The sequence below is a fragment of the Ranitomeya variabilis genome, chromosome 1, assembly GCF_051348905.1.
Source record: "Ranitomeya variabilis isolate aRanVar5 chromosome 1, aRanVar5.hap1, whole genome shotgun sequence".
NCBI classification, from domain to species: Eukaryota; Metazoa; Chordata; class Amphibia; order Anura; family Dendrobatidae; genus Ranitomeya; species Ranitomeya variabilis.
Window position 1 is genome coordinate 93,157,972 of NC_135232.1, and position 17,350 is coordinate 93,175,321.

A 17,350-nucleotide genomic window follows, 5' to 3' on the forward strand; every position below is an offset into this window, starting at 1 on the left:
TCCGTGCGCTCCCACGAACACTGACATGTCTCCGTGTTTGGCACACGGAGACACGGTCCGCAAAAAATCAATGACATCTGAACAGATGCATTGATTTTTATGGGTCTACGTGTGTCAGTGTCTCCGGTACGTGAGGAAACTGTCACCTCACGTACCGGAGCCACTGACGTGTGAAACCGGCCTAAACTGGTGTGTGTTGGATGTGTTAGAGTCCTGGGTAGTGCTCCCTCCTTACCTGAGAGTGGGATACCACACCTCTGGATGAGGTGCAGTATCTCTGTGGCGACTGGACCCCAGGGGCGCCACACTAGCCTTAGGCTAACAGACACTGTAGGATTTTTGGTTGCAGGTTAGATGCATTGCTTCCATAAGGAGAAAATTTACATGAAGTACAACGCACATGCAACAAGTCTATTATTTTTTAAAGCCAAATCAAACTAAAATTGTTGCATGACGCCAAGTGGTACAAATATTTTTGGTTGTGTGCAATCTCCCCCAAGGCTGTCTTTACTGACATTTCACCAGGTGTGTGAAGATAGTGCAACCAAGTGGGATGTCAATCAAGGTAGAATGTGTAAAAGTATTCGGTGCTGATTTTTCCACGTGGATTTTCTGCACTTAAAATCTACAGCACTTTACAATCCCAGCACAGTGGATGAGTCAATTAATAATTAATGAATTAATTTAATTCACAGGCTGCTTTTTTATGGGGCAGTAAACATGCGGGAATTAATTTTTGTTATGTTCTTCAAAATCTGTAGCTTGTCAATTCTTTGCACAAAATAAGTGTGAATTTTACCTTTTGCAATGCAAAGAGGAAAATCTTCAACAAATCAACAGCAAAATCCGCATGTACTGTAAGGATTCTAGTGCAGAAAAGCTGTAGATACGCTGTGGAAAAATCTGCAGCAAATATGTAAACTGTGTTCCCAGCCTAAGGCTAAGTTCATACGATGGTATTTTTGGTCCGAGTGCTGTCCGTGATAAAACTGACAGCACTTAGACCAATGTAATTCAATTGAGCTGGTCAGATGTGCATTTCTTTTTTCGCTCATGGACCGAATATCCACATGAAAAAAATCTCACCGTGCACTGGTTTCCTCTGTTTTTTGGATGAGACTGACCTCTGTAATTCTTCAACATAGTAACGTTATGTTCCTGTAAATTTTATTTACTGCTGACATAAAAAAAGGATGCCATACGGATTGCATACAGATGACATATGAGATTAAAATGCCTGATTATTTTCTGGATGAATTTATGACTAGTAACTGCTGATCACCCCCGGTGAGAGTGGCAGTTGTATGATTTCAATATCTTCGCCCTACTAAGTGCTCGTGCACGTGACCGATTTTCTAGTACAATTGGCACGGATAGCACTCATACCCATGCTATTCTATGGGGCTGTGCACATGTCTGATTATTTTTTTCCTCGGACTGAGTGGTCCACAGATAAAATCGGAGGCATGTTTGATTTTGATCCGAGTTTCGTATCAGAATCGTCAACGCAAGTCTATGGGTCTGTGAAAAACATTGGATCGCACTCGGATAACCTGGACTGACAAAATCTAGAAGGTGGAGAAACTTTTTTTTCTTCGCTCCGCATCCGAGAAAATTTATGCCAATCTGATCAAACTCTTATCAGAATAATTGGAAAGTTTTTCTCGAATTTGTCGTGTGAGCTTACCCTAAGGGCAGGTGTAGAACGCCGTGTTTTTGGTTCATTTGTGATCCGACAAAACATCAGATCGCACTTGGACCAATGTTATTCTATGGGGCACATGCACATGACCAATTTTTTTCCTTGTAAGTCGATGGGTCTGTCAATAAAATATGACTACACTCGGATGTCATTCACGGACTGAAAGAATGGAGAAGACAGAAGACAGAATTTTTCTCCATCCTCTAAACATCTGAGAAAATCGGATCACACTCTGATCGAACTGACCAGATCAGCATGTCATTAGCATCATCAGCCCTGAGAGTAGATATGGTGGTGTGACCCCAGCCGATTTATAAAGGGTACCTCTGTATGGGTGTTCATGAGCCCCATGGCATTCTGCCCGAAGGTTCAGGACCACCCTTTTGACACTTTGCATTTCCTACAGTGGTTTGTTACATATTGTGCAGGTTACCTTTAGGTTCCACACTGAGGGAAGCACAATGTGACTGTCTCCAGGATTCTGCATGCACAATGCCTCTCTCCCCATGTGTTTTATCCTCCAGTCTGCCTAATAATAGAACAGTATGAAGTGATATTGCCATTGATGTTCCTGGAGCTTGGATTGGATAAGTATATAAACAGTAGGGGGTGGATTGATAGATCACATTTGTATTCCTGTCCTATCAATGTGCTGTGATGCTAACCACGTCAGTCTGCCAGATTCCCAACCTCTTCCAGTCCCACCAAGCATCTCAGAGGATCTTGAGGAAGAGAGCAGTGAGCCTGATCCTTGGCTTGATCTTCTTAATCCTCCAGGGAGCTGTGATCCTGGCACTGTGAGGATGCTCCAGCTAATCTAGAAGACCCAGGAGCTCAACCCCCTTCTGAATGGCAACTCTTAACTGCTTGCCCTGCCTTGTGATCGATCTGAGGAGGAAGCCTGTGTGCAGTCACATTGGGATAGCCAGGGATCACCATGCTTTGCAGGGCTGCCATCCCCTGACTCCGAGCTATGCAGCACCACTCGGCAGCATCTCTCCTCCTGGCTGCTGAAGGTTACCTGCTCCTCCTGTAAGGACAGCTAGTTGACAAGGAGTTACAGTGTCACTTTGCGCTGTGTGCAGTGGCTGGCACCCTACACCCTCCCCCATCTCGCCTTGGCATCGCTTGGTGGATGTGTATGCATGACTTCTGCACCGAATGGGCGCAAAAATCGCCCCAGGTCACAGGGATCGATCTTCCAAATCGGCAGCAAATCTCTCCCCAGAGATCTTGATCGCAGGGGGAGCTCGGAGAGCCCCCTCAAGTCCCAGAGAACCCTGGACCACTGCAAGATGGTGGGTACAGAAGAGCAAATAGTGCTAATATTTGTAATGCTTTTGCTTTAGTGCCACTCCCACCCTCCCCCATCTTGTCTATTCCCATCACGTGCACATGCACTATTTTTAAAACTGCAGCACCTATTGGAGATGACACCCTGTGCCACATATAGCCCAGTGCATGGCTGCTGCAGAGCATCGCACCCCAGCTCAGCCAGCACAGCAGAGCATTGCACCGGCTCTGTGCCTTCACTAGCTCAGTGCCTGATTGGGATCCATACATTGCCCTGGGCTATATGTCACCCTTATCACCTGATCTATTGGACCCCACTAACCCCAATCTGCATGCAGCTTAGTGCAAGACATGCAGATGGTCACCATAGCCTGTCCCCCATAGCTCAGTGCATGACTGGGATATATAGTATCCTGCAGAGCATTGCAATAAGCTATATCCTAGGAGGTACAGAGCATTGCACTCAATTTCTGCTCAATTCAGTGAATGATTTGCCTAAATACTGAGATATATATTCTGCAGAGTATTGCACTAAGTTACTATGTATAGTCCAGTGCACAGAACATGGAAGCAGAGCATTGCACTGACTGTATGCCTTCACTATCAGTGCCTATAGTGCATGATTGGAAGTAATACATTGCCCTGGGCTATATGTCTCCCCTTATCCCTAGTAATGAGCTATGGGACTCCGGTAACCCCAACCTCCATGCAGCTTAGTGCATTATTGCACTACATCAGACGTTCACCATGCCCTGTCCACTATAGCTCAGTGCATGATTGGGATCTATAGTATGCTGCAGATCATTGCAACAAGCCATATCCTAGGTAAATAGAAGGATTGCACTAAATTCATATATATATATAAAATGTATATTCTGCAGAGTATTGCACCAAGCTGCTATGCATAGTTCAGTGCACAGAACATAGAGGCAGAGCATTGCACTGAGCGATGTCCAGTCTCATTCACGTCTCATGCTTGGAATGCATGCAGCAGAGCATTGCACCCAGCTCTGTGTCTCAGCCACTATCTCTGGGTGTCTGCTCATCTGCTGGTAACAGGCTGCAGTGTACAACTCCATGGCACATCATCAGCTCCTCTGCTCCCTCTCTCTGCTCTTCCTCCAGCTATGGCCACTTGCTGTCACTAGACCTGGTCCTGGTGAATGCACAGGTGTCTAACACAATCATCACGCCAGACATTCCCCAGTCTGCAGCACACACCAGGACACTTACATCTGGATGTCACATTAGTGGCCTCTGGTACGAGTTGGTACAGAAAAGAAAACAAAAAAAAGATTAACCCTTTCATTGGTAATGATTGGCTGCAGCAGTTCTTTTCCTCTCCGGGTAGTATTTAAATACATTTGTATCTCTTTAGATCAACGTTAATTCCCGTTTTCTAATTACTAATTAGGACCTTTTTTGTTTACAAATATGCCCAGTGTTTTAGTGTTTAGAATTTAGGCTGGGATTCAGACCCAGTTCTAGTGGTTTGTGGGTGACATACAAAGGTTTTAAAGATAAAAAAAAGAATTAAAGTAGACACGTAGCGATTGTTTGGATGCAAAGTTTTTTTTTTTTTTAAATATGGGACTAGTTAACTATTATGTATATGAAGCGGCGTCCTGATCTGTGCAGAAGACACCTGGCTGCGTTCACCTCTCCGTCTAGTCTTCACATTAGGTGGGGAGAGGGTTGCTGTCCTCATATGCACCTAGCACTGGCGTCATATCATACACTGCTTTTAATGAGAGCCATGCAAAGCCATGTAATAATCCTTTGAATGCATACTCACCTATAAAGTGATAGAGCTAATTTTGATTAAGCATATTCATATTGTGCTTTAATATTCCCATGAAATAAAAGCCTATATAAAAGGATGGATCTGATCAGAATCTGGAAGCAGATGTCATAGAGATAATCATGTTTCTAATGGTGATAATGTATTTTTTTTCCTAGCTTGTCCAGGATTTCAACACCCAGGTGGCTTTGTATCGTGAATTAGTCATATCCATTGGGGACGTGTCAGTAAACTGTCCCTCCCTACGGGCTGAAATGCAGAAAACTCGAACCAAAGGCTGTGAGATGGCTCTCCAGGCACACCAAAAACTCTCGGCAATCTCTGGGTAGGATATGTGGTTTCCATAATTCATACCCAAGCAGTTAATTCATTATGTTCGATATGTCTGGGGGTAAGGGTTGCTCAGAGGTCTTTACAAGGACACTAAGCTGTTATCGTACATCGTAGATCTTCCTTCCTTCTATGGCAGAAGAAAACACCCAGAACCGGGTGGAGGTTGGTGTTCTTCAAAAATAGTTCTGGAGACATTAGACTGATGACTTCTAATGGCTTGTATCAAGAATGTTAATATAGCAGCCTTACTATTATTAGCATTGTCGTCTACATCTACGTGCTTGGCTTTCAATTCCCTTCGAGTGGTAGAAGCCATGTCTCTAGAGTCCTCATGTGGTCCTCAACTTCGTAGGTGGAGATCAGTGTGTGATCATATTTTGGTGCACATTGTTTTTTGGGGGGTTACTTCACATTATTGGTCTATAACATACCAACACATTCCAAGTGCTATCACATTTTAGGGGGAAAAAAACAGTGCAAGAATGATAAAAGGCTGAACTTGTACTCAGGTGTATTGATTCCTAATAGTTGTATATCGGTGCACTTCATTGCTGACTCCACATGGAAGGTGGAATCTAGTGTCCCACTTGCACAATTCTCGGTTGCAGTTTGATTGTTTGGACTCATTGTTATCTAAGGCCGGGGTCACACTAGCGAGTGTGATGTGAGGAACTTGCATCAATACCCGGCACTGCCACCGGCACTCGGGCCCGGAGCGTGTGGCTGCATGTATTTCTATGCAGCTGAACACTCCGGTCCTGAGTGCCGGCGGCAGCACCGGGTATTGATGCAAGTTTCTCGCATCACACTCGCAAGTGTGACCCCGACCTAAAGAAGCAAAACTGAGCTGAAAATAAGGTTGTGTGCACACGTTGCATTTTTGCTGCGGTTTTTTTTCAGTGCAGATTTGTCACAAAACCTGAAGGCTTTCCTGATGCCAGCAAAGTGAATGAGATCTCTGAAGTCTCAAGCACGCGTTGCGTATTTGTGACTTGCAGAGTATGTCAATTCTTTCGGCATTTTTGCTGCAGATTTCACCCATACTAATGAGTGTGGAAAAATCTGCACCAAATCATGCGTAAAAAACACAGCAAAAACATGTGTTTTTCCTGCCCAGAGATGCAGAAATGTCTACACCAAATACTTAACATGTGCACGTACCCAAAACCTGCTTTTTCTTCGCAGATTTTTTACTGCCAAGAAATCAGGTTTTGGATGCAGAAAAAAAAAAAGCAGCAAAAAAGCAACTTGTGAACATAGCCTCAGGCTATTTGCACACATTGCGGATTTGGCTGCGGATCCGTAGCGGATTGGCCGCTGCGGATTCGCAGCTGTTTTCCACGCAGTTTACAGTACCATGTAAACCTATGGAAAACCAAATTCGCAGTGCACATGCTGTGGAAAATACCGAGTGGAAACGCTGCGTTGTATTTTCCGCAGCATGCCAATTCTTTGTGCGGATTCCGCAGCGGTTTACACCTGCTCCACAATAGGAATCCGCAGCTGTAAAACCACAGGTGGAATCCGCACAAAATCTGCAGGAAATCCGCGGTAAATCCACAGGTAAAACGCAGTGCGTTTTAACTGCAGATTTTGCAAAAACGGTGCGGAAAAATCCGCACACGAATCTGCAACGTGTTAACATACCCTTAAATTTCGATGGTAAAATGTTGCTTGATATATTTGTAACAGATTTTTTTGTTTGTTTGGTTGACTGGTCTTGTTTTATGTTTAGAATACAACTGATATGTCAAGAAATCCCAACTAACCCATCTGTTCTCAGTGGTTTCAGCAATGGTATCAAGAAAGCAAGTAAAACAAAAAAATCATTTGCTTTAATAGGCTTGGAAATACATAGTGCTTATATCATACGGTATATAACGGAGTCCTCCTTGGATGATTAGACTGGTTTTGCAGCAGGTTGTGAGACAGTTTAGCAAACTCGTTTGGCAGGATTCATCATTTGTGGTATTTTTGAAGTGCCTTTTTTTTCTTTGTCTCGAGGTATTCACGGACGTATATTGTGCCAAATTAAACAAAATGGCGCACGAGGTTCATAATTTTGGCACAAAGTTAAAAAAGGGCTTATTTCCTGTCATTAAAGTGGCTTCCCCCCAAAAAAAAAGTTAATTTTATTCAATAGGTCTTGGAATAATAATAATTTCCACAATTGGATGTGTTTGAATAAAATGTTCCTGTGCTGAGATAATCTTATATAACTGTGCCCCTGCCGTGTACTGTGTAATGACTGTGTCTTAGGGTACCGTCACACAGTGCAATTTTGATCGCTACAACGGCACGATTCGTGACGTTCCAGCGATGCATTTACGATATCGTTGTGTCTGACACGCTACTGCGATCCGGATCCCCGCTGAGAATCGTACGTCGTAGCAGATCGTTTGAAACTTTCTTTCGTCGTCTAGTGTCCCGCTGTGGCGGCATGATTGCATCGTGTGACACAGGTTGTATACGATGTGCGCACAGTAACCAACGGCTTCTACATCGCAAATACGTCATGAAATTATCGCTCCAGCGCCGTGTATTGCAACGTGTGACAGCAGTATACGACGCTGGAGCGATACTTATACGACGCTGCAACGTCACGAATCGTGCCGTCGTAGCGATGAAAATGGCACTGTGTGACGGTACCCTTACCATTCATCAATCTCCTGGCCAGGGGGGAGCAAAAGAGTATACAGACAGGACAGCAGGGGATCACGGTGAATTCTGTGATGTAAAACTGTGTTTAAAAACTGGCAGAGAAATGTTTTACCTCATGTTTTACCGCTGCGATTCTCGACTGTCCTGTCTGTATACTCTTGCTTCTCACCTGCCCAGGAGCTGTGGTATGATCAGACCATGTTCCTGTACGGTCCGACACGGCCATTACACAGTACACAGCAGGGGCACATTTATAAGATTATCTCAGCACAGGACCATTATTTTTAATCTCTTTATATTGTGGACTTTCTTTTCATTCCAAGATCTAGTGAATAAAATAAACTTTTGTTTGTGGAAAAACCCCTTTTACCTATTTTGCTAATTTTTGAACAAAAAGTTTCATTATTTTCAAAGCGTTGTAAAAAGATCCATGAAACTACACCGCTGGGGAAGGAGAGATGGGACTGGACTGGAGTTGTGGAGTTGTTGTGACCAATTTTGTGACTTTTTGAGAAGTGGCAATTGAGGAATCAGACAAAACATCTAGAATCACTAAACTCTGCCCACAAAGTGGAAAACAAAGATAAACAGACATATATCCAATAGACTACAATAATAGAATAATGAGTTGGCTGGAAAGAAAAAAAGGCGCAAAACACACAAAACCAGGCAAAAAAACAAGTGAAAAGGCAATGATGAATGGGGGCCAATGACTACAGCACGAGTGGCCAGACTTTTTTAGTGTTGATTTGACTTTGTGAAGCCTAGTTTGGTGAACTGATAATGAGCAAGGGACTGGTGTCTGTGGCATGCAAAGTGTGCAGCTGCAAACCGTCTGCATGCCCATTTTCTAGTTGCCCATAATCGTGAAAGCAGCCTTAAGATTTACCTTACAGGATGGTGTTTTGCTAGAAGAAAGCAAGAGAGCAGTTTGTGGCCTACAGAATCATCGATCTGTGAGGCATCTGGCCTCTTCTGCTCTAACAAAACGTGAAGGGCAAATATTGCAATATTGTAGTGTACGGCTTTACACACCTGTTTGATCACAGGCTGTCAAGTGCAGGTGTCAGGAAAACTTGTTGCCACTGGTCCGTGCATTACGGTCCATACTGCGACCACAAATCCTGAACATCTGAATACCGACTAAATCTAACAGGTGTTATGTAGAAGTTATCAGGTATTTGTTACTCAAAGTGGTTGTAACCACTTGTATGTGATTTGCATACTTCTGGCCACATTCTGACTAGACTGTGTCCGACATCACTCAAAGACTTGTAATGAGCGAGGCTGCACACGTCTAGTCAGCATGAGACTGCATGTATGCAAATCACATCCTTGCGGTCACGCGACTGCCACTCCTGACATCAGAGAATCCTCACAGTGTGCGCTATGTAAAGATTTACAAGTCTGCAGTCACATAGAGTGACTGTAGATTTGTAGTTTAAAGGGAGTCTGTCAGCACAGAATGACTGTGGAAACTAAGTACAAGGGCTCGGTGCGGCACGGCGGGGCCAATCATTTAAATACACCTTCCCACCTGCTTGTTTTCCATCTATCACCGACCATGAAGCACAGAGCGGTGGGACTTTTAAAGGGCCAGTCCAAATCAATAACTCTGCAGTCACTCTGTGTGACTGCAGACTCGTGACTCCCCTCAGTACACGTACTGCTCGCTGCGAGGATTCGCCGGTTTCTGAGCCCGGACCGGAGGGTATGTATGCCTTATACATGCTCCTGTCAAGAGCCTGTCTAATGGGAGCGACCTTGCTCCATACTCATATAAGTTTATGATGTTTCAGCACTTCTGCACCTATTTTTTATTGCGCTTTTGTGTGCGTTTTAGACGCTGTATATTTTGTTTCTTGTTGGTGTCATGTTTTAAATAAAGCTGCTTTGTTCTTGATACTTCCTGATATTTGATTTTGACAAAACTTTATTGATACAGTCTGTGCATTTTTGATGCATTGCCACCGTGAAAATGCAATTAAAAAAGCATATTCGTTTTTTACCTTTGGATTTTTTGCATCTAATGCAAGTCTATGGGAAATCAGCCTAGCCGCAACAGAAATTTGACATGTTACGGATTTGAAACACACACCGCAGGTTAGATTACGCTGAGTAATGAGAAGCAAAGTGGGCAGGAGATTATAATAAATCCCATCCACTTTGCTGGAACTTTAAGGCCACATTCTCACGATTAATGAGCTTTTGGTGAGTTTTTTTGTGCTGCGTATTTTCGAAAAAAATGCAAGTAACTTTTTTTTATTTAATAGGTGCAGAAAACCCAGTGTCAAAAACTCATCAACACAGCCTAAGGACGGTTTCACACGTCCAGATATTGCCGGTACCGGAGATATCCGTGTTTGTGTGTCCGTGCGCTCATTTGGTACATCCGTGTGGCACACGTGCAGCAGCCGTGTGCCGCCTGTGTGCCGCATCAGGCAAACATGGACAGCTGCCGGGAAGTAGCGCTACAGTAAGCCGCTGTCCCCCTGTGTGTGTTGCTGAAGCCGAATGTCATCCGCTCTCCCCTGCTCGGCCGAAAGCAGCGCGAGAAGGGATGAAAGAAAACCTGACATGCGGTCCCCCCTATATTTACATTAAGCTGGCTTAATGTCATCTTACAATAGCAAGGTGACATTAACCCCTTATTACCCCATATGCCAATGCCACAGGGCAGTGGAAAGAACCGGGCAGAGCTCCAGAATTGGCGCATCTAAAAGATACGCCTATTCTGGGGAGCTGCGGGCTGCTTTTTTAAGGCTGGGGGGGGCCCATAGCCATGGCCCCTTACCAGCCTGAGGATAGCAGCCTGCACCTGTGAGTTTTGCCATGTTGGTTGGAAAATATGGGGGGGGACCGCACATCGGGTTTTCTTTCATCCCTTCTCCCCTGCTCGCACTGCTTTTGGCCGAGCAGGGGAGAGCCGATGACAGCCGGCTTCAGCACCACTGCAGGGGGACAGCCGCTTACAGTAGCACTGTTTCTCCTGCGGCCGGCCGTGCGCACGGAGGAGAGAGTACACTGTTCTCCGTGGGCACGTGTGCGGGACGTATTGCGGTACTTGCTGCCAGTAAAAAACGGACATGTCTACATGTTTTGCACACGGACACACGGTCTGTGAAAACACGCTGACATGTGCATAGAATGGGTCTACGTGTGTCAGTTTCTCCGGTACGTGAGAAAACTGTCACTACACGTACCGGAGGAACTGACGTGTGAAACCGCCATAACAGCGCTTTGTTTGTATTTCTTTTTTTTTATTTGTTATTTTTAATTTTGCACAAATTTCTTGAGCCAGATGTTGGCTTTCAGTAAATAGGAATATATTAAATGACCTACAAACTGTGTATTTTTATTTTCTTGACTTGCGTATAAGGATCAGTGGTGTTTCTCTTTTTGGAGTACATTCCCACAATGAGCTTTTGGTGAGTTTTCTACACTGCTGATTTTAAAAAAAAATGCAATTAACCTATTTTACTTAATGGTTGCAGAGATCTTGCAGAAAATCTGCAACATCAAAAATTCATCATGGGAACATAGCAGTATGCTATGGGATGTGCATTTTTTTCAGGAAGTATGTGGCATTTTTCTCCCATAGACCTCTGTTTTTTTTTCATCCATGAGTAAAGTGCCATGCTTCTTTAGTGATGTTTTTGTAGCATTTTTCACTTTAAAAAAATCATGTACCGTAATTCTAACAGGAACCTTTGAACAAAATAATCACAGAATTTTTAAGTTGAAAAGTACATAGAAATACAGTGGCTCGATTCATCAAGGTCAGGTTTTTAAGATCCTCATGCTTCTTAATGAATCAGGTGTGGCGCAACCAATTGACCTGTTATTTTGTTGGAGCTGGGTGAAAATGACGTGGAAATGCTAAAAGTCACAATTTTTGCCCAGCTTTGTACTGTGAAAACTTTATAGACTTTTCAAAACTTTAAATACTATTATTTTTAATTGTTTGGAAAAGAAGAAGGTACGTGTTACGCCTCTTCTGTCGGATATCCCAGGACCAGGGGCTCCTTCCCTGTCCCTATCTCTAAGGGCGCCCTAGCTCACACTGTTCCTTGGGTTACTTCTGATGGTGAAGATGCCAGGGCCACATACCTTGCCTTAGCTCCTGAATATGCCCTCAGTCTGTACCCTTCCCCACCCAGGGAAGAGGGGAGTTGTAGTGTACCGTAATATACCAACAACGACCACCACCAACAATCTCCAGCCATGCAGCATATAAGCTCTGACAATGAGTGCTAGCCAGGACCCAGATTATATAGGAGATGGCAGTGGCTAACAGTGCACAGCGGAGAGCCTTAACAGGAACTCTCAACTGAGCAGATTAACCCCTGTACTGCTAAAAGAAATTTACATTGTTTAATGTGAAGTGAAGTGCTTCTAATCGGTGCAGTAGTAGGAGAAATCAGATGCTGCAGTCTTCTGGCTCCTTTCTGTCTCGGTAAACCCATGACAGTACAAGGGTGCGCTGAATGGCCTGGCCTCACCAAGGGTGCACCAAGCGCCTCAATAGCATATTTGACTAAAGAATAGTTTCTGGCAAATGCAGCATTGGATTCTGATGGTAGAGGTCTTATTTTCACTTGGGTACCCCTATAAGGTGCTGTAATTGGTTTGAACAGTCAGTTTGTGCTGACAGACTCCTTTTTAATTTAGTTTAGTCCTTTTACCAATCGGCTGTCATTTAATAGCCTGTTTAAGCAGACCGAAGTAAAAGAAACCACCGGAGACTAGACGGAGGTGGACATGACTTGGGCATGGGTGGACCGAGAACTCCTGCAGCTTTTGTTTGTATTGCGGTGTAGATTTTAAACAAGAGTGTTGTTGCTTTAAGAGGAAGTTTAGATGTTTGTGCCTGGTGTATTACTGTGAGGAGGATGGGGCTTATATAGGGGAGGCAACTCTGGCTCTCCCTCTTTCTCTCACAGGATGGACAGGAGGAAACATTACCCGCCCTCCCGCCCTGTTTATAATCTTTGTCCTAAAACTTTTTAATTATTGCTTGTATAATGATAAATGTTTTATTGTATTTTTGAATTTGTCATTGTATATCTTGTACCATGTTCAATTGCATATTGGCTATAAAGAGTTATTATTTGCGGTAACCTTCTAAGCCCAAGGGAAGAGCAATCCTTCAGCCATGGTTCCCTGGATGCTTCCTCCACAGGGGGTTTTTCCTCTCCTGAGCGCTGTAGGATGACTCCTTGTGAGTCGGGGGTTTGCCAAGTTTAGTCCCATTAATGCTTTTGCAGGGACTTCTAGTTTTTAAGTTTACAAAAATGATTTAATTATTAAAAAAAAAAAAAAAGTGTCAAATGAGACTTGGAATTTATAACCCGTCACGGCTTTGCGGTTTAGGAGTCAGGTGGAAGTTGCAGACAAGTTAAGGTGGACTCATTTTAACTAATAGAGGATGTAAAACCTCATGGTGGTGAGCAGGCTCGGCTTTGGTGGCCAGCCTCAAGGACGTTGTAATGATAACATCAATCAGGGGCGGGCACAGTGGTTAAGCACAGGAGTGAGGATAATAGGGTCATTGGTGCCCTGAAAGTTTACTGGCTCTGCTTGAATGGCAAGCCAGTGCGTGCCGCCCCTTTATGGCTGTCTGTCCTGGTGCTGTATGTTAGACAGCTGGGGATATCGCAGTACTTGTGAATCCCAATGTACTAGCACTTCACCTGACTCCTACTGTGATTTTTTAATCCTGTGATTTGAATAAAAGCTGTGGCCATTTTAGGAAGGAGTGGGGTCCATCCCATATCCAAAAGTCTTATTTACACAGGACGATGCACCACCAAGAATGATGAATTTTTGCACTGTGCAAAAAAGCATTTTCCCTGATGAACGAGTGTTTTGGTTATTCATTGGGTGATCGGCAACTCATTTACATGGAAATATTAACATGGAACGAGCATGATAATTTTACAATGTAAATGCATCTTTACTTTTGGGCATCAAGCTATGTTTGTATCACTCTTTATTTCTTTTATTTGTGAAATTAAGGTGACCAAAAAAATCGCACATTCTGGTGGGCTTTTTTTAAGGCCTTTTTTTTAAAAAAAGCCTTATTCAGACATTTGTTTTTCACGTACATGTTCTATCTATGATTTTGATGGGTAAAATATGTACTTCTCACAAGCGCATGTTTTTTTTTTTTTTTGGACTCTCTTTTCCTCATCTGAGGGATTTAAATTACCCTTTGCTCACACTTTAATCAGAGTTTGCTTAGAGTATAATTTGCATAATTGGCCCTATTCTGTTGGATGAGAGAATACACGGCTGTCTGTACCTGCCCTAATACTCAAAACAACCAAATCCACTATTATAAGTGAGTGTTCGTACTTATTCAATCACATTACTTTAAGTTTGTTTTTATTTTCACCCACAAAATTATATCAGTTGGTTTCTTAATGGACTTGTTCAGATTATGGGCGACATTAAGGCTGGAGTCACACTACTGTGAGCAGGTTGCGAGATGCAGTGACGGACAGGAGGTAGAGCAAGGGTTAACAAGTTTAATAACCGGGGAATACTGCACCCAGGGAGGTCAATGGTTAAATGGGATTAAACAGTTCAAATGGCAAAGGATATTATGAGTTGAAGAACAACGGTTCAGATAACGGCAGTTCTGATGAAAGGTTCCTACGTCCATGAATTGAAAAGCGCCAACAACGGTGTCTTTTCCATTGGGGTCCTGTGGGCATCTATGCCCCGTCTTCTGGTGGCAGCGGTCGGTGTCCGGTACCTTCCGCTGAGCCTAGTCCATATGTTACAGTGGCTGATAAGGGTGCGGGCCACAGTACTGTACAAGCCCAACATGGCTCTACAAATATACACTGGCAAAGTCAGGGCGCAAGTGTCTGGGCAAAAGTGTCTTTGCCAACTGAAACATACCGTCTGGAAAAGGCAACCTTCAAACGAGACAACTGGAGCAGTTTGCTCTTGAGGAGTGGGCCAAAATACCTGTCGAGAGGTGCTGAAGTCTCATTGACAGTTAGTGGAATCGTTTGATTGCAGTGATTGCCTCAAAAGGTTGTGCAACAAAATATTACGCTAAGGGTACCATCATTTCTGTCATGCGTTTATTTTTATGTGGAAGCATGGTTGAAAAGCAACTGACTTTCATTTGTTCATTTTCATAGATCTTTTATTTATTATCACTTTTGTCAGATTCAAGTTATTTCTGTGACCATTGCGGGTTTTTCTGTGAAGCTGATCCCAGATGGTCCCATCATGGGAGTTAAAAGGGACCTGTATTCTGATTATTGCTGCTCAAACCATGGGCAGCATGAAATAGACACTTTATTGCTTTATTGTATAATTTACTCTAAAATGCTTTAGCTTTTTTAAAAAAAAAACATTTTAAAAAGTCGAATGGGCACTGTCTCAGATGACAGTGTATGTATAGGGAAAGACCTGTCAGTCAAGGGGATCTGAGCTGGGGGAAAAGCAGCCTTGGACCTGGCTAGTCATTCAAGAAGCATAGTCATCATCCAACTTTTCAAAGTATGCTGTCTCTGGAGTGCCACAGAGTTTTCAAATAAGACATAAATGGCTTCAGTAACACTGGCGGTGTCCGATTTATGCCATGGCTCAGGCAGCATGAATCAGATGACAAGTTCCCTTTAATGTTTGATCTGCTTTTTGTCAAGAGACCCATTCAACAAGCAATAATTGACCAAAGCGGACAATCCTTTTATTTTAAATAGGAGTTAAATGGAATCTGTCACTAGGATCAGCCCTCCTAAGCTGTCTACATGGGCATGTAGGCCATAGAAAGTTGTATTATATGATACCTTGAAATTTGTGATCCTATGTTTTATTCCATAGAAGCCCAAATTTTTCTTAATATGTAAATGAGTTGTTAAGATCTATAGGCCGGACACAGATCTCCCTGAGAATCTACCTCCAGAGGTATTTTAAGTAAAATATGGTATTACCATTGTGAGGCATGCAATGACTGGCAGTCATTATCTGTCCTTATCTGCAAGTCTCACACTGGTAAAGCCCCGTTTCATTTAAAATAAGCTCTGGAGGCAGATTCTTAGTGAGATCTATGTCCGGCCCATAGATCTTAACAGCTCATTTCCATGTTAAGAAAAATTTCTATTTCTCTGGAATAAAACATCAGATCGCAGATATCAGGGTATCATTTTATTTTTAGCTTCCTATGTCCTGCATGCACATACAGATGGATTAGAGGAACGTTGATCTTTCTGACAGATTCTCTTTAAAGAAACTAAAGGGTAGTCAACGACTTCTACATAATACAGTATGTACAGACAGTAAATAAAATATCTGTGCCTGCTGAAGAATGTCAAGCAAGCAAAAATGTAGTTTATTGTGTTGGCAGAGTTATCTTTTCAAAGCCAGATTGGCCTAAATGTAGGAACCTCCACTCATGCATTAGTTGGCAGCAAGTCTCTTGTCCCTGCAGCACATAAGATGAAAGCTGGAACCACTAGCCAGCAAATATCCAGCATGACAGGTTAATCCTCCAACTACTGACATACTAGAGTTTACCAGATTAAAATATTTCTCAATAAGCATTTTACAGTTTATTCCCAACTTTCCCAGGAGGACAGGAAAGAACAACAAAGTGGAAATTCCTGCCGAGAGTGTTTGTATTGGGGAAGCTACTGAAATATGTATGAGTTTTCATGTAATTGTAACGCACAGGCTTAAAAATATCAAAGCTGATGTCATAGAAAAATAACTTTTCTTGATTGAATGTAGGATTACAGTGAAGAAATACTTGTGCCTCATGGACTTTGTAGAACATTTCTACAGCAATATTGTATAATCCAAGTCTCGTATGAAAGAGCATTAAATACAGATACAGTCATGGCTGAAAGTGTTGGCACCTTTTGAAATTGTTCCAGAAAATGAAGTATTTTTCCCAGAAAATTATTGCATTACTGCAATTACACATGTTTTGTTACACACTTTTATTTCCTTTGTATGTATTGGAACAACAGCAAAAAACAGAGGAAAAAAAAGGCAAATTGGACATAATTTCATACAAAACCCCAAAAATGGGTCAGACATAATTGTTGGCACCTTTCCAAAATTATGGGTAAACAACTTTGTTTCAAGCATGTGATGGTCATTCAAACTCACCTGTAGCAAGTAACAGGTGTGGGCAATATGAAAATCACACCTGAAGCCAGATAAAAACGGGTCATGACTGTATACCATAAAAATGCAGATCCTTATTTTATAGTTAAAGAGATTGTATGGGACTAAAATAGTCTGCTTTGCATCTCATATCAGTGCGGCTGGTCAGCATGATAAATGGGGGTTGTCCACCATCAAAATCAATTTTTGAAAATAACCCCTTTTCTTGTAGTTTAGCATTTTTCTTACTGCATGCCTTTCTGTCCATGTCAGCATGAAGTCGAGAACAAGATTTTTATTTTTTTTACTGACTTAGGGCAGTCTCACACGTCCAGATAATTCCGGTACCGGAAAAAATCGGTACCGGAGTTATCCGTGTCCGTATGCCAGTGAGCTCACGTAGGCCATACGTGCGGCCCGTGTGGCGA

General features: G+C 42.9%; 1 protein-coding gene across 2 annotated transcripts in view; it reads left to right on the forward strand.

The window, feature by feature from the left end:
• Positions 1–2,417: 2,417 nt before the first annotated feature.
• RGS7BP (regulator of G protein signaling 7 binding protein) overlaps positions 2,418–17,350 on the forward strand; it is a 209,770-nt gene continuing 194,837 nt past the window's right edge. The window contains exons 1-2 of one of the 2 annotated variants that reach the window (XM_077286122.1): positions 2,418–3,000; positions 4,955–5,121. In XM_077286122.1, coding sequence (XP_077142237.1) covers positions 2,848–3,000; positions 4,955–5,121 — 320 coding nt within the window. In that variant the 5' untranslated portion in view covers positions 2,418–2,847. The remainder of the gene's footprint in view (positions 3,001–4,954; positions 5,122–17,350) is intronic. The other variant, XM_077286131.1, reaches the window with a different exon arrangement.